Source organism: Platalea leucorodia (genome assembly GCF_965183815.1).
Source record: "Platalea leucorodia genome assembly, chromosome: 12".
Classification (NCBI taxonomy): Eukaryota; Metazoa; Chordata; class Aves; order Pelecaniformes; family Threskiornithidae; genus Platalea; species Platalea leucorodia.
This window is the reverse complement of record NC_138834.1, coordinates 15,019,924-15,041,528: the sequence shown is the minus strand read 5'-3', so window position 1 is coordinate 15,041,528 and position 21,605 is coordinate 15,019,924. Positions and strand designations below refer to the sequence as shown.

Genomic DNA, 21,605 nt, shown 5'->3' with positions numbered 1-21,605 from the left:
CAAGGAGCCCTGTAAGGTATCTGATTCAATTGAGCATGAGTCCTGGTGAAATAAAACTTAAGCCCAAGCTGGACTGCTTTGTAAAGGAGGCGCAGAGCTGGGCAGGGAGCCGAGGAGCTTGACCCGTTCTCTCCCCTGGGCAGCCAGAGCCTCCGCTGCAGTGGCGTGTCACTGTCTTTTCCTTGCTGCGCTGTTCAGCCCCTGAGATGTTCATGTTTAACGGCCGCTTTTTCCTCCTCCTCTTGGTTACAGCTCTAGAGGCAGGGGGGCTGGGCACAGCCAGGTGATGAATCTGGTTCTGCTGGAGCCTGGTGTTGAAGTCAGGATTTTGGTGTCCTTTTGTGAATTGAATGGCAGAGGAGTAGCCAGTGACGGGAGGTCCTCCACGTCCTCTGTCACTGTGATCCTAAGGGAAGTCTTGTTTTTGACCCTGTATGCATGTAGGAAATGAATGAGGACCACAGCACGCCGAAGAAAGAGAAGCAAGAAAGAATATCCAAACATAAAGAGAACCTGCAGCACACACAGGCTGAAGAGGAGGCCCATCTTCTCAGCCAGCAGAGACTCTACTATGACAAAAACTGCCGTTTCTTCAAGAGAAAAACGATGATCAAGAGGCACGAGATGGAGCAGCAGAACATTCGGGAAGTATGGCACTCTTCACTTCCTTTCCCAAGCATTTCTTTAATTGTTTTAGCTTCACATTTGTAAAACAGTTTGCTGACTGACATTAGACCTTCATGTTTCCAGTTGCTAAACAACCGAGAAAAATGTGGGAAAGGTGTTTTGGGAAATACTTTTCCACACCAACGTGGCTGCTTTTGTTAACTGAGGAGGGGTGGCATGGTTGACTTGCAGACAGATGCGTTATGTGGGCCACCCAGTCTGGGTCAGATGCTTCATCTGAGCTCCTGGGCGTTAGATTTTGGGGGATCCTGTTGGGCTTCTTTCACAGCACAGGGCGGTTTGTGCCATGTCGAGTGCCAGGGCCACCTGCGGGAGAGCTGTGGGATGGCCAAAAGCATCACGCGAGGAGTTCGACTTCTTGGCTAAAGAAAACTCACACAGTTGAAATATGTGTATAATAAACCAGCAATAGCCTTAAAAGAACAATATGAAGGTTGCAGAATGAAATGCTGCAAATGTAAGAAATACCAAAAATTCAGTCCTCTCTTGTGTCTGCATTCTGGTTGTCTACAAATATATGTAAGTACTTATAAATAATCAGATGTTGCCTTTCCATTGGGCTCTGTTCAAATTAGTGCTCAGAATGGGCGATCGTTTATTAACGAGAAGCTATTGAACATCTTGCTTTTCCTCATTAGTTATTAACCCTTACCTTACAGGCTGCCTGTAGTCAAATCCCACTTTGGAGAAAGAATTATTGCAGATTTTTCTCTGGTAGTCGCTATAGTTTCTGAATGCTTCATGAATGTTATTTTTGGATAAAGGCTATCAGAGGAGAAGGTATTTTAGTAAAGGCTGAGAGTGAGGGATCAGAAATTTCTCATAATCATGTACTTAGTCTGCTACCATCAAATTTTCCAGCGTACTTAACGTTGCCCTGTATTTTACCTGTTCAGAGCTCTGCTGCCCTTGACTTCAGATGTGCCTGGGGCTGCTCAGCTGCTTTGCAAATCACATCCAGACATCTCAACTCGGACACCCTGAAAATGAATGACTGTGAAAAATCTGATTTGGGCACCCTTATCACAGCTCTGTGGCAGGCATGAGAACCGAATTCAGTCACCTAGCATGGTATTTTAACCCGGAAACACTCCTTTGAGCCCCTGCATTTAAGCTCTTAAGAGAGACCTAATTTTCAGAATGATCTAAGTGTGTATTTCCTGAAAATAACGTCCCTACTGACCAGTTCAAATTCACTGGATCAGACAGACTTCAAGGATGTTTTGTCTTGATGTTTTAAGTAACCACAGAGGTTCTTCTTGTAAAAGCGTTTGTGAGAAGTGGGGTGCCTCTGTTCACGCTGCGTCAGCTGAAATCAGGTGTGGAATGGGCACAAGAGAGGCTGGTTGTCCCGTCCTAAGATGAAGGCACGCGTGCCACAGCTCGCTGCACGGGCCGACACGCTGTCTGAGCGTGCTGCCTGCCTTTGCGCAGGTGGGAAATGATTGCAGCACACCAGTAGATCAAATTTTTGATCTTGGCTGTCAAGGTGCGAGTTTTGCTTAAGCGTAAACACGCGCAACATCCTTCTGGCCAAGAATGCAGAGGCGAGACCTGGCCCTGTTTCCTTCCCCATCCTCCTAGCTTTAACCTGTCACAGTTGTAACAGCCAAAGGGGCTGAAGTGCCTGTTTGCAGGTGCTGATGTTGAGAGATACAACAGGATTACAACATGCAAGCAACAACTCAGAATAATTAGATCGTTTTTGCTTCTTCTGCAGAAACTCATTAGACTGAGCCAACGCTGGGCCCTCCCTGTGCTGGGCGCCGTGCGTGTGCGTAGTGCGAGGCAGCCCCTGCTGTGCCCGTCTCAGTCGAGCATGAAACACAACGATGAGTTTGTAAAGCTGAGCGCTGAAACTGAGACGTACCAGCAGACCATCTGTGAAGGTCACCAAATACCAGCAAGGGGTACAGCTGTAATCACTGCTTGACTGAGCCGGATTCAGCGCCGGGCTCCACAGGTTGTTGCTGATACCTTGAGACAGAAATATTGGCAGTAATCAGGGAGAGGATCCGGTATCTTCCTCTTCCTTGGCTTGTAACTCAGTGAAGGGTTTGCTAGACTGCAGGGCACCACGTGCGGGAACTCTTCTGTGCACGTTGCAAAATTGTGTGAGGCTCGGGCTGTATCCTCATTTTGAAAAACGTAACCCGCCTGTACGCAGTGGCAGATTAAATGCTTTTTCTTACCTGATGTGGTGCGTTAGAGCTGTTCGCTCCGGGCACCCCAGGATGGATTTATTAAAAACTTCTGTGGTTCTCAGCAGTCGCGGAGGGCTTGCGTGGGGTCCCAGTGCCACCTGCTGGAGACTCCCTGGGCGACCCAGGAGCTGCCAGAGGAGCAGGTTACGGGGGGATGGATGGATGCTAGGTGGCTGCTCTCTTAGCGCTCCCATCGTGCTGCTGGGTTTGTGTTTCCCTGTGGCGCATGGACGTCCTTGATGTCGCCTAGAGGAGTGACCAGGACACCCGGCCTCGCAAACTCAACTCCTGCGTCTCAGGGCAGAGAGAATCGCGCCTCAGCTTTTGTCTTGTGTTCTGCTGTCCTCTTGTGCAGGAGTTAAACAAGAAGCGGACGCAGAAAGAAATGGAGCATGCCATGCTGATCCGGCACGACGAGTCGACGCGCGAGCTGGAGTACAGGCAGCTGCACACGCTGCAGAAGCTGCGAATGGACCTGATCCGGCTGCAGCACCAGACTGAGCTTGAGAATCAGCTGGAATACAACAAGCGGCGAGAGCGGGAGCTGCACAGGAAGCATTTCATGGAGCTCCGGCAGCAACCAAAGAACCTGAAGGTGCTGGAAGCTTTCCTTCCTCCTCTTCCAGCCTCTGTCCTGCCGGGCAGGCCGGTCTGTGTGCTTGCTGCCTGCATCCCTGCTGCAGAACCACTGTTCTCCACCAGCAGCGTGTGCTCTCCCTTGTATCCCTTTCCTTTGCACAGGGCTGCTCTGCTCTAAGAAAGTTGCGGGCTATTATAGCAAAGAGCTCACTGAGGATTTTTTTTAAGTGCCGTGCTGATTGAGGCTGCTGGGTAAAAACAGGCGAGTCCGTAGCAAAGTATTACAGAATTTGCTTCTGATGAGCTGTGCTTTCTTCAGGCCCTTGCTGGTGTCAGCCTTGATATGGACAGGGGTTGGGTGATGCTTCCTTGCTTTCAGAGTCAACAGAGAGAGAGAGAACGTGGGTGTGCTGAGCACTGTGCTCTGTCCCAGTTCGGCTGCAGGTTGGTTAGAAACCTCTGAGCTGCTTGCTGTGGGAGATTTCTGCTCCTCCTCTGAATGCCCAAAAAGGCACGTTGCTTTTATTCACTTTGTCTCGCCCTCACTAGTTCTCAGGCCCGCAGCCTCTGTGTAGCGTGTGGTCGAGGTAGGGGAGGAGGCGTGTGGAGGCCTTGGTGCGGTAGTAAAACGGGAGGCCTTGAAAAAGCAACCGCTTTTTGGGAGGCAGGCGGGAGGGCGACGGGCTGGGCGACCTGCGGGAAGCAGGGGTAGAAGATGGAAATGCCCTGGGCTGAGGAGGGCGTCGTGGCTGCTGGCCCGGGCCCGTGGTCGGTGCCGAAGCAGGGCCCGAGCCGATGCCGGTCGTTAGATCGCTCTGCGTGCGGAGCGTACCCTGCTCGCCCGGGTACAGGGGCAGGGGACGGCGCGGAGCACGGGGGAGCTGTGGTTGTCTCCCACCAACCTGCCCGTTGGGGGGTACTAGAACCTCTCCGTTCCCAAAGCTCTTCGTGCTCTTCACATCGTTCCTTCCTTGGCAGGCGATGGAAATGCAGATCAAAAAGCAGTTCCAGGACACATGCAAAGTGCAAACTAAGCAGTACAAAGCACTGAAGAATCACCAGCTGGAAGTAACTCCAAAGAGTGAGCACAAGACAATTTTGAAGAGTCTCAAGGACGAGCAGACGAGGAAGCTCGCCATCCTGGCAGAGCAGTATGAGCAGAGCATCAACGAGATGATGGCCTCCCAAGCGGTAGGTGCGGCGTCCGGCACCTGGGCGGGGGTCCCTGCCCGAGGTGCGTGGAGGTGGGGCGCAGTCGGGCCGTCAGTCCTGCCAGCACGCGGTGTTCGCCCCGTCCCGGCCGCCGGATGGTCAGCGACGCAGTTGTGTCTGTAACAACTGTTTTAAATAATGCGTCAGGCGGCGCTTTCCCTCCTGCAGTAAGCATCCTGCAGGACACGCGTCCTTCCCCTGCTGCCCCTCGCGTGCTGGGGTTATAGAATCGGATCTTCTCCGAGGCTCCCGCCTCTGCCGGAGCGGGGAAGCAGCTCTTTATGAAGCCCTTCTTGCTTTCTCCTCCTGCCACCAACACCGGAGGCTCCCTGGCTCTGGGAAGGCAGAGCGGTGTGTCGCTAGCGGCGGGGCAGAGAAGTTCCTAGCGGAGGTTTGAATGTTTTTTTTCCCCCGATGATCTTACAGCTACGGCTGGATGAGGCCCAAGAAGCAGAATGCCAAGCCCTGAGACTGCAACTCCAGCAGGAGATGGAGCTGCTCAACGCTTACCAGAGCAAAATTAAGATGCAGACAGAAGCACAGCACGAAAGAGAACTCCAGAAGCTGGAGCAACGGGTGTCGCTGCGCAGGGCGCATCTCGAACAAAAGGTACGTTTCGGGCGGGCTGCCCCGGTTACGCGTCTCGATCTCAGTGCGGGGTCGGCACCCGGTGCCGGCCGGCCGGGAGGTGCCGTCCCCGGGGCGGTCGGGCTCTGCTAAGGGGCCGCTGACTCTGCTTCTTTCAGATCGAAGAGGAGCTAGCCGCCCTCCAGAAGGAACGCAGCGAGAGGATAAAGTTTCTGTTGGAAAGGCAGGAGCGAGAGATTGAAACGTTTGACATGGAGAGCTTGCGAATGGGCTTTGGGAATTTGGTCACGTTAGATTATCCCAAGGAGGACTATAGATGAGATTCAATTTCTTTTGCCATTTAAAAACAAAAGACAAAAAGCAAACAAAATAAGGAGAAAACTTTGCAAAACCAACATTCCCCATGTTAACGGGCGTGCTCTCTCTCTTTCTGTCTCTCTTACTGACATCGTGTCGGACTAGTGCCTGTATATTCTTACTCCATCAGGGGCCCCCTTTCCCCCTGTGTCACGTCCCGGTGCAGGACAGCTCCTGGCGGTCTTTTCCATAGTATGTCACAGTATTGATGTCTCTGTGCAATGATTAAAAATGTTTCAGTGAAAACTTTGGAGACAATTTTAATGGAGAAAAAAAAAAAAAAAAAGTGGATGTATGTTGCTTTTGAGCAATCACTCATTTTACCACCAATCAATGAAAGTACAAGCAAAAAAAATAATAATCAAATGATATATACAAACCCAGGGGGAGAGAGACTAAATCCGCAGCCTTACCTTAACTAGCTGCTGCATAATTTTATTTTATTTTTATTTTTTTGGTATTTATTCATCAGGAATAATTAAATAATAAAAAATTTTATTAAAGATGGAAAAATTTGATACATTTTACAGAAAAAAAAAAAAAACCTTAATCGTGATGTACATATCAGTGGTGACATATTATTACTTTTTTGGGGGTGGGGAGGGGCGGGGCGAAGATCTGGTGATTTTTAGAAGAACCATGCCAGGCGAGGCGGGGATGAGACCTCGCTCCTCGGCATATTCTTGATTGTATCATATTCATTTTCTGCTGTCGCAGAGAATGTGAATACACTTAAATGAGCCCACAGGATCCCAGTAGCACAAATTGGGCTTTGTCAAATCGTGTATTTTGTGTATAGAAGGAATTTAAGGAGAGCTTTTACTTATTTTCATATTGTATTTTAACTGTTTCTCTGATCAAAAATTTTTTTACTTCTTTCCCCCCTTCCCTCCTGCTCCCAGCCACCCCGCCCACTCTCCGGTTCAGTACTTGGAGCTCAACACTGTCTGTCAGATCATCCCCAGCCCTTTCTTTTTCCTTTTTTTTCTTTTTCTTTTTGTTCCTCCCCCAAGTCCACCCCCAACCCCATGATCTTGGTCATAAATATTGCATTATTCACACTTTCAAACTGTGTATTTTCTTACAATAAAAAGAGAAAAAAAAAAGGCTTTACTTCTTTTGCATGCACTTTAAAAAAAAAAAAGAAAAAACCAAAACAAAAAAAAAAAACCCAAAAAAACCCAACAAAAGAACAAAAACATTTTTCAGGTTCCAAGGAAGAGCATGAATAACTGTCAGAGCTTTTAATTATATTTGTAAATAAAAGTGTTCATCACAACGCCTCGCTGTCTCTTTGTGGGAAGAGCGGCTCGTGGCCCGGCGCCGCCGGGCAGGGCTGGAGGAACCTCTGGGGCTTTGCTGAAAAAAGGGGGCAGGCGACCCCTTCTGGGAAGCAGAATTACCTTGGCTTCATCTTTTTTAATCTTTTAAAGATGCCAGATTGGACCAAAGGTTCATTTTCTGCTTTAAGCGCTTAGGAGACACCCCCAGGCCTCACTGGAAGCTGCTGGGAGGAGCGGGAAAACCACTGGGACCCTGCAGCTTGGCTGGGAAGCGGCTTCAGGTCAGTAAAGCCGGTGCTGAAAGCAGGTGAAATCTGGCGCTGCCGCGGCAGCGGGGGCTCCCGCCGGGTGCCATGGAGCACCGCGCCCGAGGCTCGGCCCGCGGGGAGATCCCGCGGGAAAGGCAGGGACCGGCTCCTCTGCCAGCTGCCGAACGCGGGCTAAAGGCGCTGGGCTCCCTCGGCCCCTCGGAGGGCTTGTTCACAGCTGCCTCTGCTTGCCCACAGCTGGCCACGGCGCAGGACAGACCTGCGAGCGCAGGCCGCCCCCTCGGCTGCGAGGAAGGGCAAGGTTAGGGGATAAATAAACCTGCTGCTGCTGAGCGATGGCAGCTTCGGAATCGCCCTGGAAAACCAAGCGTCCTCTCTCAATTTCTAAAGCCAGCCCGCCAGCGTTCCCTTCGCCACGAACCTTCGCTGCGACGGCAAGTTGCACCTCGAGGCAAGATTTAAACGTGTACAAGGGTCCAGCCTCTCCGTCAGGAGGAGGAAAGGAACCCGACGAGGCCAAGCTGCTCCCCTCCTCCCCCAAGAAGACAACCACGCCATCCACCTTGGGAAGTTTTTAATTGCACTGTGAGCAAACGGGACATTAACACCGGGTCACAACAGAACTTGAACAAAATGAAGTGGTCTCTCAGCTTTGAGTGGCAACAGAGAACAGAAAGTAGTGCTATCAACCAGCTTCCCTGCCTTCCTACCAGCGATCCCTCCGCTGCTTCAGTGGTTCACTTCAGCGAAGCGGAGGTGCTGGCCTAATAGGGGAGGGTAAAAATAAAAAAAGGGGGAGTTTCCCTTAGCCTGCCATCTCCCCTCCTGGAAAGGCGAGGCTACGCAGCCGCCACCAGCCCCAAAGTGGTTCTGTACCCACACCACCGCTGCGTTAACGCCGCCTCCGTACAGCAGAGACGCTGAAGCGACGCCGACTCGCGAAGGCTGCGGTTTCCCTTAAGCAGGTCAGCTGGAGGGGGCGGCCCTGCCGGGGCCGCCTCGGCAGAAGCTCGCCTAGCTAGCCATCGCCCGCACCTACGGGTGCTGAAGCGCGGCACAGGGCTGGGCCACGCCGGCACGGAGGTGGGTTCAGGCCGGGGACAGCGACAGCGTTACAGTTCCAGCGGTCAGCGCGGGAGCGGTGGGGTTCAGCTCACTAATCAAACAAAACTACAGCGACGTGCTCTGCCCGGCCCGGGGGCGCGGGCGGTGCTGCACAGTGCTTCTGCGGGTCCCCTCGCCCTACTTCCCCGAGAGCTGCTCATAGAGCTTCGGCACGTAGTCATCCCACTCCGCCTGGTAGCAAGTGCCAGCCACCGGCACCCCCAGCTCGTACTTGCTGCGGAATGAAGCCACCTTGAACTTGCCTCGTTTGTCACCAGAGCGATTAGAGAGGATGGGCTCGTTGCAGGTCAGCTGCTTCGGCTGCTCGTACACCAGCCAGACGTAGCGGTGCAGCCCTGCGGGGAGGGGACGGCGTTACAGGTGCCACTCACCCGCAGCTCCCGGGTGTAAGGTTTGCTCTGACGCGACGGGAGCGCAGGGGAACGGACGCCTGCGTTCTCCGCGATGGGAAGGTGAAGTGTGATGGGCTAAAGGCGCTTAGAGAAGACGCGCCAGATACGCCCGAATGGCTCGTGTCCTGCCTAGGCTAGTGCTCCCCCCACCAGGCAACACCGCCCGCCCGCTGCGGGCAGAACAGCGCCCGCCTGTCAGCAGCCAGCAAGGGGACAGTGGCGATAGGTGCCTGTGCTGGCCTGGCTACGCGCAGGCGTGCGGGCAGTCCTGCGTGGGCCGTTCCTGCAGCGCAGCACCCTCCAAGCTGACAGCCAGCTTTCTGCAGACCTCCCCCGCGCACCGCGTTTGATCCACACGCGGCCGCGGCCAGGTACCGACCTGTTCCTTTGGGAGGTCCGGAGCCGACGTAATCCGACAGCACAGTCCCGCTCCCCACGTTGTTGCCTTTCATGTTGGTCACCAAGAAGTGGTGCCATTCCCTGAAAGGAAAAAGCAAAAAATAATCATCTGCATCACAGCCCCAGCTAAGACCTTTGTTTCCGTAAGTGTAGGGTAACTGAATCTAACAGCGGCCGTTCCTGGTTTGCCAAATGGAAAGAGCACCAGTCCTGGAGCAGGTACTGCTTCCTTCAGGGTGCAGAGCCCCTCAAAACCTGCTCTGTCATCCTGCCTTGCAGCTCCAGGAAACCCAGAGCCTGACCCCTAGGAGTGGGTACTCTGCACGCTTCCGAGCCCGATTTGAGAAAGATGAGCTGGTCCCAGGTTTAAGACTCCACGACTCCTAATTCCAACTCACACACGTACCCCATCGGAGCGAGCAGCAGATGCTGTGCTTCTCCAAGCTACGACAGCCCTCCAAAGAACCCTGGCAAAAGCGGCTGCTGCTCCCCATGCTGTCCTTGTCTCAAGGAGAGATGCAAGGACAGTGTTTCTATCCCAAGCCACAGCCTCCCTGCTGCACCTTTGGCAGAGCACGTTCCCGACCTCCTTCTAAGCCTCCACTGAGACCAAGAGGGATGCTCCATTTTCCCCAAGCAAGACAGGGAGCCGCACGCCCCCGTTACCTGAACTTCGGGTCCTTCCTACTGGGAGCATCCGGGTCTGTAAGAACCAGGGTGTAGAGCTTCTGGGGATCGCAGCCATCCCACTCGATGCTGGTGGGGCGATGCTGGACCTGGAGGGGTGACAGGGTTAGCAGAAGCAGCCAGCCCTGCTGGGGGCCACCTGTGACCACGCAGGCAGCAGCACCCGAGGAGTTCAAAGCCGCTCGCACCCGGCCTCCGGGCTTTCTCCTGCAGCACGGAGCCAGGCCTGACCGCGCCACCCCCGCGCAAGAGCCGGCAGCAAAGCAGCCACCTCTCTCTTCCCCCCGCACCCGGGGAGGCTCCGACGGGGGCTGCCACAACGAAGGCGCAGGAGGCCCGGCCCCCTCCCGCCATTTTGCCGCGCCCCCGTGAGACGCACCGCGGGGCCGGGCCCTGCTCACCTGAGTGGGCGTGAGCACCTTGCCCAGCTCGTCTATCTCCACGGAGCCATACTTGACCCGCAGCGGGTGCGCCGGCTTCTGCTCCACCTCGGTGAGGCTCAGCGGCCCGCTCCACAGCCCCAGGTCCACCGGCATGGCTGCGGCTGCTGCGCTCCGCTCCGCGCACTGCGCCCGCCCCGCCCCGCTCGGCCCGCCCCCCCGCTCCCATTGGCGGAGGCGCCGCCACGCTCCGCTCCCATTGGCTGCGACGCGCCGCTAGACTGACCCCCCGCTCCGGCTGTTAGGGCGCCCCCAGCCGGCGGGCCGCGGCGCCGGGAGAAGCCGAGCACTGGCAGAGCCATTACCTAAAGCAGCACCGCTGCCCTCGCTTAACGGCCTCGGCCCTGCCATTAATTAGGTTATAATTTATGTGCCAGGGAGCAGCCCCGTGGAGTCAGCGTGCCGTCTGAGTGCTCTGCTCCATGTGTGCCACAGCCCAGCGTGCGATGGCTGCGGGAGAGCTGGCCGTGGTGTGCCTTCCCCGAGCGGTAAGGTGTCCTGGAGGAACCTACGCGCTTCACAGCCCTTGTTGTGGGGTTACGCAGACAAATAATTATGTATTACTGCATATAACAAACCAGCCTGGAAGCTGCTGTCCGCAGTGGTGGACAACGCGGGACCATTGGGTCACTTGCCATCAGCCAGCAAGAAAACCTGTCACTGGGACAAGTTCTTCTAAGGCATTCGCTGCTGGAATCTAACAGGCTGTGCTTTATAAGGTTCACCCAGGGGAATGGGAGGGACAGCTTTAAAGAAACTGAAAACATTCGTAGCTTTCCCTTCCCTTGCTGCCCCTTGCCCTGGGACCCTTCCAGCTGTGGAGAAGCTCAGCCTTTACCCTTTCCCCCTGCTGCCTCCTCCCAGCTCCTCTTCAGTCTGTGCTCTGCTTCTTTCCAGCTTTAGTTTAAGCTGCTGCCTGCTATTTTCTTTTTTTTTTTTTTTGCCTATACCCAAGAATCATACAGTTTGTGGCATGGTTCGTGGTCATTTATCACTCTTCCCGCTCCCACTGCTTTTGGGGTGTCTCTAAGCGGTTGGATTATGGGAGATCCCCTGGGCGGCGGGGTTTCGCTTACAACCTTTACTTAAGTTTCCCCCTCAGGAAACGTTATCCTTCTTGTATTAAACTTTCCCCATCCTTGGGCTACGACCGGGCAGAGAAATGGTGTCCGGCCGCTCTGAGGGGGCTGCCCAAAATGGCGGGGGGGGGGCGTCCAAGATGGCGGGCGGGGAAGATGGCGGATCTGAGGCGGCGGGGGCTGATATGCGACCTTTCCACAAGCCCCGGCGAGCGGGCAGGGGAGGCGGGCGGGCCCGTCCGGGCCCGCCCGCCTCCCCTGCCCGTTCGCCGGGGCGGAGGCCAGGCAGCACCGCCTCCCCGAGGAGGGAGGTTCTGGCGGCGGCACACGGCGATGCGGTTCCCCGGCAGGACGCCGCCAGCCCGCTTCTTCTTCGCCCTTTGCCTCTGGAGGCTGGTGCCGGGCCGGGCCGCCGCAGGTAGCGGGGGCTGAGGGAAGGGGAGCGGTGACCGTGTGTGGGCGGCTGTTAGAGCAATACCATGCTCTGTGGGGAGCTCGCCAGCAAGCCCTAGTACTGATTTTTTAAAGAAAAAAAGTAATTTTTTTGTGCTGAAAGTAACGAGATTCCCCTTTGAAAACAAGCAGGGCCGACGCTGATGGGGCTGGTGGAAGGGGGGGCTCCTGCAGACCCTGGAGTTGGCTGTAGGTGCCGTAGGAAAAGGGGATATCAACACTTGTGTCGTCTTTCTCAATGGCTACCGATATTGGAGTGGGTTTTGCCTCCTTTTTCGGTACCGTGCTCTCCCATGAGCGGCGCAAGGATGGGCAAGTGGCCAGCAAAACGTTGGGACGTTGCTGCGACCCCGCGTCGTTAGTGGTCTAACGCCGCTCCTCTTGGGCTCCTTCAGGCTGCCTGTTTGTTGCCCTCCTCTCTTAGGCAGAACTATCCCGTCCTTGCTTTCCCGTTGAGCCTTTTAAGCTGTGTCCCTCTTCCTGATCGCGTGTCTGCACTGAGCGTTGTTAGCTGCTAAATGCGTCTCGGAGATCCTTTGACAAGACCCCCCCTAACAAGCACCCCAGAGGGTTGATTTATATCCAAAGTCCAGGTCTTTGCCGACGGAAGGGGGCTTTGCCGGTTCCCTTGATCCCTAACGCTGTCCCTTCTCTCTTGCAGGAACAGAGGAAGTGGTCTTTGGGAAGGTTGGAGGAAGCATCCTCCTTTTATGCCGAAATGTCTCCAAAGAAGCAACCGAGGTGGTCTGGTTTCAAGGGGATCCGCGCTCTTTCCCCCCACTCTTCTCCTCAAGGGCCACTTTCCCCCCGGACGTCCGTTTCTCCCTGGTTGACAACAGCTCTCTGCGCATCACGGAGCTGCGTGTGCAGGACGAAGGCAACTACACTTGCAAGGAAGTGCTGAACAAGACGGACCACGAGCACAGGGTCCAGCTCGTGGTAGCCAGTAAGTCTGTCCCGCCTCTGTGCGTTTCCTCCCCTGAGTCTCACAGGTCCCCAGGTTCATCTGGCCCTGGTGGAAAAAATAGTGTAAAAAAGGGCAAGGTGGCCTTATTGTGCAAAATCTGTGAGCGGGCTGATGCTGCTCGATTACACGTTCGCTCACAAGCAGAGCGATGCGTGTCCAAATGGCCTGGCAAGGATCCGTTGTGTATGATGCAGAGGATGGGATGCCAGCTGTTAAGTCCTCGCTATGTCACTTCCTTCTTCATTGGTGATGATAAACGACTTTTTGAACAGGTTTTTCATATCCTGTACCTGTTCCAGAGCGGCCCGTTGCCTCAGAATCTGGCTGACCTGAGCCTTGATAAGTCTTAGGGCGCGGGCTGCTGCTCACTGTCTTTTTTCCCTTGACCGAAATACGTTTGAAATAGATGTGCTGTGCCATTCCTTGTTGCCGTCCTTTTGGTGTGAGGATGGAGGGTCCTCAGCTGACGACTTGTCAGTGCTGTGTCTTAGTGCAGCCTTCTGATTCTGATGGAAACACCACGATCCTCAAATTTACTGCTGGGAGCGCTGTCCTGGGAGCGTGCCTGTTGTTATCAGCACAGGCCATTCTTTCAGCCTTTTTTTCCTGTTCTGTCTTTTGGTGCTCGCTCCCATTTCCATCCCGATTTCATTTGTTCGTTCTCTTAGAAAGCTTCACAGCACGGGTGGAAGATCGGGCTGGAGCGCGCTCAAGGCCATGACTTTGCACGCTGCTGGCGCGGGTCCTTCCTGCTTCTGCTGGGGAATCGTTGTCTTGCCCAGATGTCCCGTCTCTTCTGCGGGGCAGCCCCTCCGGCTTAGCAGGGAGCGCAGGTCCTGTGGCTGGTACCACTCTTGGCCCCCTCACCAACTCTGATCAGATGCGACGTGGGCTCTGGCCCCTCACACCTGGGCTGTGACCTGCTGTCCCTTATGCCAGCCAAGCCCATATGATAGAGTTGAGAAGAAGGAAAGACTGCTGCCAGTTTGCCTTTTTCGGTGACGTTCTGTGCTCTGTTGGCCCCTTGCTTTCTTGCTGGTCTTTCCGTCAACACCTGCCGTGCGTGAGACCTGTTTTCTGTTTGCGTTCAGGGTGTTCCTTCCTTCTCGGTGTTTGGTGAAGGGTGTGTGTTGTAAAAGTTGTACCTGTTTTGTACAGATTAAATCTAAGTTCACACAAGTAAAAATTCCCTTCCTGGGGCAAGGAACCTGTAGATGGGGTTTGGAGGGTCATGGAGGGCTGGGGTGAAGGAACTGAACCCCAGGCTGCTTCAGAGAATATATATGTAGGTGTTCAGAGAATATATATGTAGGTGTTCAGAGAATATATATGTAGGCGTGGGGCTTAGGAGGGGGGACCCCTAAATCTGGAGCATTAGTGCAAAACACTCATGAGGAAGAGATCTCTCGGGCATGCCAAGCGTTGGTACTGCCCTTTGAACTTCATTTATTAGCGCGGAATTAACATGCCAATTAATTTCCAAAGGTTACAAAGGTGATGTGGGAGAGTGGTGTGCCCTTAAATAGGTGAGAGAGGTATTTCTGCTGGAGCAGAAGCAGCATCAGCAAAGGCCAGAAGCTGAAGCTTCTCAACTTCAGACTAGAAGCACGGGCCCTGATTTTTCACGATCACTGGAACAACTGTTGTTAACTAACAACTAACTGGAGTTACTGGAACGACTTAGCCTGGGCTGGAGTGAACCTCTCAGGCACAGACTTGACAGCGCTGTAAAAGAGCCGCCCACGATCTGTAGCCTTCATGGGGCAGTTACCAGCTGATAGTCTTCAACCCGTCTCATGAGTTGTACCAAAAAGTTCTCTTTCTGCTTAAAACTGCGTTTTAAAACCCACAAGCAGCAGAGGAAACGTTCTAGCAGCACGGCACAGGTGCAGCCCTGCCTTGAGCCGCTGTTCCGTGTTTGTTTTGGATGGGAAGCGCATGGTGTGAAGGAAACATGCAATTGCACGCCTCCAAGGGATTCCTTGGTATGTTTGTGTGCCATCTGATATAAGCCGCTGTTGGCTTTTCTGTGGGCATGAGGTCCTTTTTGCTGGTGTTTTGTGAGGGGTTTTTTTGGTTGCAGGAAGGTTTTTAGGTTTTTAACATTTTGGGAAGAGATGTCCCGTTAGCATTTAGACAGAAGAGCAGAGTTGAACTGGGAAGCCCTGGGCGTTCAGGTTATAAAGCTGATGGCTTCAGGGGGCAGGTTCCTGGAACCAGCACGAAAAGTGCAGCTCTCTGGCTGGACGTCTGGAAAGGCTGCGTCCGCCTCTCGACGCGGGGCAGTTTCTGGTGATTCAGGCTGACGGGTTGCTTTTATTAACCACAGCCAGGATTCGGGATCAGTTACGAGACCTCCCCAGAGCTGGGACAGAGGAGGTGTTGTAGAGAACTTTCTTGCCAGAGCTGGATGGTTTCAAAGATCATACGAGATGCGTGTATGTAGTTCCTGGAAAGCCAAGCCCCAAGAAAGTATGTTCTTCTAGCTCACGCGGGGTTTTGCCATGATGGTTTTTTTTTAAACTCATGTCGTTTAAAAATCATTTGAATAAATGCTCTGCAAAATAAACATCAGGCATCCCTCTGACGCCTCTTGTGTGGGGCTTGCTTTGGCAGTATCCGATCTCTCGGTGGGGTCTTGTTCAGCGTTGGGTTAGGCAAGCCAGCCACAGGGGCACAGTGTGTTAATTCTGCCTGGATCAGAGTCCAGAATCCCTATGGCTGTTAAACGAACACGTGTGTGTATCTGTGCATGGGGGTGCGTGTGTGAAACCAGCTGATGGGAGAGAGGCAGGGACTCTACTGCACGAAATGTGAGCTTCGCTGTGCCCGAGGGATTGCTCCTGGGTTTCTGTTGGCTGCTGACCTGCTCCTGCCATCCTATAGTTGTTTCTGTATTTAAATAACAAACATAGTCGCGGTGGTTACGAAGTGGCCCTGGCAGGAGGCCAGCCGTGACTTACCCCACCTCTGTTCTTTGCTGGAGTTTGTCCCCACTGCTGCAGCGTGGTGTGGACGCAGAGCGTGGCGCACGGCTGCGTAACACCGTCTGGCCCCACACGGCAGTGGCAGCGGTGCCGGGAAGGAGCGGAGCACGCCTGGTTTGGCTTCAGTGGCACATATCCATGGCCCTGACCCTGCGAGCTGGAGTCACCAGGATTCCCTGTGGGCAAAGCGTCTTGTCCGCTAGAAACAGGCTTCTCCTTCGAAAACGTGCTGGGCTTGCTGGGGAAGCGCTCCGGCTTTGAGCCGGTGGCTCTGAGAAGCTGGTTACTTGTCCCTGGTCGAGAGCCCTGATGCTTTCCATGTTCCCTTGGGAAGTCCGAGTGCTTGTACCAGTGACAGGGAGAGGCAGAGCCTTGTTCTCAAGTAGTGCAAATCGATTTCACCCCCTTGTAGCTGTGGCATGAGGCCCAAGGGCAGCGTGGAGATTTTGTTCTCCCACTGCGGTTTTAGATGCTTATCTCCATTGCATAAAGCTGTTTCCTTCGCGTGCGTTAGTCCCTCAAGGCTTGGCTGTGGTTGCTGTGATGGCTTTTGCAGGACAGCCTCCTGCTTGGTCCCTCTTGGCTGTCATTGAGTTGTGCTTCTCTGGGGCTGTGGGAAAACAGGCAGGGAAACCAGGAAGGCTTTCAAGGGGAGCAATGGCAACAACAAGCACTTGCAGGGGTTCCAGCCCTGAGATGCTGAGAGCTGTGACATGGAAATGTTTCTCACCATGTGCTGTTCTTGCTGATAGATCCACCGCACTCGACCCCAAAGTGCTGGGCTGAGACTTCCTCGTCGGGGCTGATGCTGCAGCTGTTTTGCAGCTGGCCTGGAGGGTACCCCCACCCCACCCTGCACTGGAGAGAAGAGGGGCACGATCTGGAGAACTCAAGCTGGGTCATCAGCTCCACGAGCTCCTCGGACACCCACGTGGAAACGCTGAACAGCTCCCACCTCTCCCACCGCAAAGTGTTCACGTGTGTCGGGAGCCATGCCGTCAAGCAGGAGGAGCCTGCGTGCACCGTGGAGATAAGTGAGTTGACCTGCCTACCTTATTAACTATTAATGAGCCTGCTAATGATGAGGCAGACAGGTACCCCGCTCATTCTCTGCCCTCCAGAGCTCTAAGGCAGTGGTCAGGCAAGCCCGGCTTGCGGGCGCTTGCCGCAGGGGGAGATGCTAACGAGGCAGCGTGGCAGGGCTTGGCTTGTGCAGAGGTGACTGCACAAGGCGCAGAAGTCCTGCAGCTGAGATCCATCATGGCATAGTTGCAGGTGAGTTGTGTTTTGGGTACATCTTCAGGGGCCGACAAATCTCCCTGCACCAAGCTTTTCACCTGTGCAAGCACTTGTGCCTGTGTGAAAGTGAGAGGTGGTTTTAGTGCCTTGCTCATCTTGAGGTTAAGCTTGGCAGGTCTGGGCTTGTAGCAGAAGGGTCGCGCGTGCCCCCAGCCCCCCTTCAAGCGTCTAAGGGGTCTGACTAAAGTGGCTTTTGAAAACCTGAGCTGCATTTATCCTCCAAGGGTCGTCAGGGCTACAGAAGAGCTCTGCTGATCCCAAGGAAAATTCCTGGGCTGCCTTTCTCCTCTCTGCCATCTTCCTACTGGCTACCCTCCGACCGTTCTTCCCTGGGGATACAAAGACAGGTGTCAAAAAAAGGGCTGAGCAACGTGGAAGTCGCTCGGATCGCTCCGTGGAAGGCTGCTGAAGCCTCCCGAGTGAGCTGAATGCCAAACCACAGTGCTCAAGTCCCAGACTCCTGTCTGACTTCCTTCTGTTAATGATTATTAATCAGTCAGATGGCTGATTGCTTGTTATGTTAAATGTCTCCATTCCCTCCTTGACACTTTTCTCTTTCTTTTTTTTTTTCCCCCTCCCCTCCTTGGGCTGTTCAGAAATCCCTTCACTGGAATCGGAGCCCCCGAAGACCTGCTTTGTGGGTGACAACGTGACCCTGATGTGCCGCGTGACCGAGAGCACCCCAGCGGCGAGGCTCACCTGGCTGCGGGGCATCGCCCAGCCGGAGGTGGAGATCCAGCCCGGAGGGAGGTACCTCGTCACCCAGGAGGGCAACGTGTCCCGGCTTACCATCCGCAACTGCTCCCAGGGCACCGACGGGGGCTGTTACGTCTGCAAGGCGCAGAACCCCGTGGGGCTGAGGGAGTTGTTCGTCTGCCTGACGGTGAAGCGTGAGTGGGGCTGCCTGGGGTTGCTGTGGCAGGGATTGAGGAGGCGGCAGGGGCACGGCTCACGGGGGCCGTTGGCGAGCCCCCGAGGGGCTCCCATTTGCCACCAAGAGCCCTCTTTGCCTGTTGACGCGTTCCACACCCTTGTGGCAAGCATAAATGCAGGACTGGCTCCCTTCATCCTGGGGTGAAAAGGCCTGATTCCCCTCGCCTCGGCATAACGGGCCTGAGAGGGGAGCATCCTTGGTCCCTCTGTAGGTTGTGGGCACAGAGCGGCACCTCCAAGGCTCAAGCTGCTCAAGATGCAGTGGGCAGGGGTTGATTTGCTTTCGCTAAATGCGTGTGGGCACAAAAATAGGGGCCTTGCTGTGGTGTTTTCCGTAGCAATGAGGTGTGAGTGCCTGAAACTCTCACCCCTTGTGCCGGTGGGACTGTTGCGACGACGGGAAATGGCAGCTGAGACGGCACTGGGCGCTGCTCTATTGCTTGCACTGACATTTCCTCATCCATCCGTGTCCCGGTGACAAGCTGGCCTCCTCTGTCTCCTCTCCACAGAGCCGGTGAACATCGTTGGGGTCGTGGGCGCGGTGGTGGTGCTGTCCCTGCTGGCTATTCTCACCGTCACCGGGGTTGTCTTGTACTACAATCCCCTCCTGTGCCTGAGAGGTAGGAGCTCTCCTCTGCACAAGCCGGGGAGGGGGTTACTCCTTCCTGGGGTGGCCTGGTTTTATCCCTAACCTGCTTGTCCCTTCGGGTGTGCTGTGACGATCACCCCAGCCCTTGGGCCTCATCCTGCTCCTGGTCAAAACTCTGTCAGCCCTGGAGACAGTTGGGTTGGAAACCCAAGGCCCTTCCCCAGCTGAGTGCTTCGGGCACCTTCCCCTTGCCTTCTCCGGGGCGCTGTGCCGCGATGGGCCTTCCCCCGTTCCTTGTGATCTCTCTGATGCTCTCGTTGCGCACGCGGGCAGGTCACCTTCACGTCCGCGCCTCCGCGCGTGGCTGCCAGAGACCATCCGAGTGCTCCGCGGCTGATTTCTAACGCTGTCCTTTCCCTTCTCTCCCGTTCAGGTGCTGCATTCAGGTGAGTGTTGATTTTCCTCAGCCCCGTCCTGTGTGGCCTCGCGAGTCCACCTCCTGGCAGAGGTGATTTCCCTGTAGGGAGGGAATCGACCTCGGAGGCAGGAGCTGTCCCCAGAGCAAAGCTCTTCTGATGTGGGAGCTCTGCCTCCCGCGGGAAGGGGACGGCGGGGATGGGTGAGACACGGCGTGGGTGCGGGAGCAGGAGGATGAGGGGAGAGGAGAGCGCTTGGCGTCAGAGCAGGAGTGGCATCGTTTTGGGATGCGCCGGGACGGTGCTGGCAAGGCGCCCGTCAGTGTGGGAGGAGGCCGTGCAGGAGGGCTGCTCCTCGGCACAAACGAAACCAGAACGTGAAATGGCGATCTTCTGCCGCTCTGTGTGGGTGTTTGCCCGTGTCCTTCCCCTCTCAGGAGGGATGTCTGGTAGCTGCACGTCAACAACTGCCTTCTTGGCGTGCAGGTGCACCGGATTTCTTCCCTGCCTCCTGCTTGCACCCCTCCCGGCCCCGCTCCCTTCGCTTGCCCCTGTCGCTTCTGTTCCCACAGCTGTGGTGCTGCGGCATGGGAAGACTTCTCTGAGTGCCTTCGTTTCCCCGTCTATACGGGAGGGGAGAATGACTCCAGCTGGGAGGGGCTTGCGCGGTTTAGTACCTGAATATTTGTGAAGTGGTTGGAGGACTGTGGAAGACGAATGGGAAGCGGTGCAGGCTGCCGCTGGTGGTGTTGCTGCCAGCAGGGTCTGAAACCAGCTGTTCTTTGAACACGCTTGGTGCAGGGTTGGAAGGGTCCATCCGAATCGGTCGTCGTGGTGTAGAGGGCTGTCGGTGCCAGGGGAGGCACAGGCTGCCCTCAGCCTTTCAGCCCACCTCCACTTGCTCTGCTCTCCACAGGAATCAGGACTCGGGTGATGTCTTGGTGCTGGTGGACTCAGACGACGACGACGAGGGGAAGGGGGAAGAGGAGACCATGAGCAGCTCCACCAAGCACGAGGAGATGGCGCTGGTCAACGGGAACAGCCTCCAGGCTGCTTACCTCAACTGCCTTACGGAAGGTGAGCCCTGGCGCCTGCCTGCCGGCCGAGGTTTGGGGCAGGAGCCGCCTGCTCTCCTGCTAAGCTGTGGGGCTTCCAGGAGCAGCTGCCGGGGAGGGAGGAATTCCAGCTGTCTGGCTTGTTGGCTCTTGCTGAGACGCTGCTGCTCTGTGCCCTGCGTAGGTGACGATGGCGGGCAGAACGGCGGGGCCTCTCCGCAGGAACCGAGGGGAGAAGAGACGCGAAGCACGTAGTTTCCATCCCTTCTTGCAGAAGCACGCAGAGCTCCGGCTGGACGCCCAGCGTCAAGCGCGTCCTCGTTGCCGCGTGGCTGCGCGCAGGCCGTCGGTGTCCTGCAGCGGGCTGGGTCCGTCAGATCATCCCCGCTTCTTTCTCCACCCCAGCCTTCACTCCGTCCTTCCCCAGCCATGTTTCTCCATTTCTTCTCTCCTCTTCTCATGTTCCCTTTTGTCTCAGGTGTCCTTTTTATCAAGGATTGCACTTCCCAGCGCAGGCAGAGCTTGGGAAGCGGGTCCCAGTAGCCTGCTCATCTTGATGCCTGTGATGGACTCGAATACCAGTACGGGATTCTGGCTCGGTCACCACGAGTGGTGCTGGGGTTGCGGGGAGCCTGAAGGAGAAAGGTGCCGCGGGGCCGCAGTGGTCCCTGGATAACGTAGAAACAACGGGTGCACGGGCGGGACATGGGTGATGCTGAGTCTAGGGAGGCTTAATTGGGTTTTTTTTTGTTATAAATATTTTTTTCCCCAAGTCCATCTGAAATGGTGCTCCATATCTAAGCTGGGAGTTCATCCGTACCTTGCAGCGTGGATGCCTGGCTGTGATGGAAAGCACGGAGGGAATTTGTACAGGGAGGGGATGAGGGGAGCAGGATCCGGCCGGAGAGGAGCAGGGCAGCCGTGGAGGGGAGCGGTGGGGTGGGTAACAGCGGGGCCAGGGCGCGCAGGAGGGGATGGAGGGACAGATCCAGTCTGAGCACGCTGCGGGGGTAAATGGAGGGATGGAAAAGGCACGCCGCGGGGGCGAACAGGGAGGGATCTGAGCTTGCATGGAGGGAGGGGATCGCCACACGCGCGTGGGAATGGCCGACGAGCGGGATGGGGTGGAACGGAGGCTGGAGGGGAGCGGAGGAATAAACTGCGTGAAGGGGTACGGGAGTGCGTGGAGGGCGACGGAGCAGCGAGTGCACACGGGGGATCTGAGCGCGTCGGGTGGCGGGGGGACGCGGGCACGCACACGGGGAGCGAAGGGGACCTGGCGGCGCGTGGCGTGGAGAGGGGGCACGCGGAGGGGAGCCGCGGGGTCCGAGCCGTCCCTGGGGCGTGGGTAGGAACAGGGTGAGATGGAGGAGAGCGGAGGGAGCACGGGGCGGGGGACCCCGAGCGCTTGGTGGGGCGGTGGTTGTGGGCCGGTTGTGCGCGGTGGTCTCTGGAGGGACGTGGAGCCTGAACGGAGCGGCTGGAGCCGGGGCCGAGGGCTGGGGGGACTGAGGGCAGGCGGGAGCCCCGGGGGAAGAACCCTGGCGGGAGCGACCTGCGAGCGGTCCCCGAGGGGCCTCGACGCTCGGCGCCATGCCGGGAAAA

The 21,605-nt window shown here is 55.8% G+C and overlaps 3 protein-coding genes across 11 annotated transcripts in view; 2 read left to right on the top strand and 1 right to left on the bottom strand.

The window, feature by feature from the left end:
• The window catches only part of TAOK3 (TAO kinase 3), a 93,999-nt gene extending 87,122 nt beyond the window's left edge, over positions 1-6,877 (top strand). For 7 of the 9 annotated variants that reach the window (XM_082325168.1, XM_082325170.1, XM_082325173.1 and 4 more), the window contains 5 exons: positions 445-648; positions 3,247-3,486; positions 4,449-4,661; positions 5,109-5,291; positions 5,429-6,872. In XM_082325168.1, the coding sequence (XP_082181294.1) occupies positions 445-648; positions 3,247-3,486; positions 4,449-4,661; positions 5,109-5,291; positions 5,429-5,590 (1,002 nt within the window). In that variant the 3' untranslated portion in view covers positions 5,591-6,872. Of the gene's footprint in view, positions 1-444; positions 649-3,246; positions 3,487-4,448; positions 4,662-5,108; positions 5,292-5,428 lie in introns of all 9 variants that reach the window. The other 2 variants (XM_082325175.1, XM_082325176.1) reach the window with 1 other exon arrangement.
• An 861-nt stretch (positions 6,878-7,738) lies between these two features.
• PEBP1 (phosphatidylethanolamine binding protein 1) lies at positions 7,739-10,349 on the bottom strand. Its single transcript, XM_082325459.1, has 4 exons — positions 10,184-10,349; positions 9,762-9,871; positions 9,076-9,176; positions 7,739-8,639 (listed from the first exon to the last, which is right to left on the bottom strand). Exons 1-4 carry the CDS (start codon positions 10,316-10,318, stop codon positions 8,422-8,424), a joined length of 564 nt encoding a protein of 187 aa, XP_082181585.1. The 5' UTR covers positions 10,319-10,349; the 3' UTR covers positions 7,739-8,421.
• Positions 10,350-11,634: 1,285 nt separating this feature from the next.
• VSIG10 (V-set and immunoglobulin domain containing 10) lies at positions 11,635-20,632 on the top strand (the record flags this gene model as incomplete). Its single annotated transcript, XM_082324823.1, has 8 exons — positions 11,635-11,719; positions 12,416-12,700; positions 16,461-16,742; positions 17,604-17,897; positions 18,450-18,560; positions 18,963-18,975; positions 19,862-20,022; positions 20,185-20,632. The coding sequence occupies 8 exons, from the start codon at positions 11,635-11,637 to the stop codon at positions 20,253-20,255; spliced, it is 1,302 nt and encodes a 433-aa protein (XP_082180949.1). The 3' UTR covers positions 20,256-20,632.
• Positions 20,633-21,605: the final 973 nt, after the last annotated feature.

Excerpts from the sequence above, each read along its gene's own strand:
- PEBP1 (XM_082325459.1), bottom strand. The coding sequence starts at position 10,318 with ATGCCGGTGGACCTGGGGCTGTGGAGCGGGCCGCTGAGCCTCACCGAG. Across the intron at positions 9,872-10,183 it reads AGGTGCTCACGCCCACTCAG|GTCCAGCATCGCCCCACCAG; the intron begins GTGAGCAGGGCC and ends TCACCCCTCCAG. Across the intron at positions 8,640-9,075 it reads CGGACCTCCCAAAGGAACAG|GGCTGCACCGCTACGTCTGG; the intron begins GTCGGTACCTGG and ends CCCTCCCCGCAG.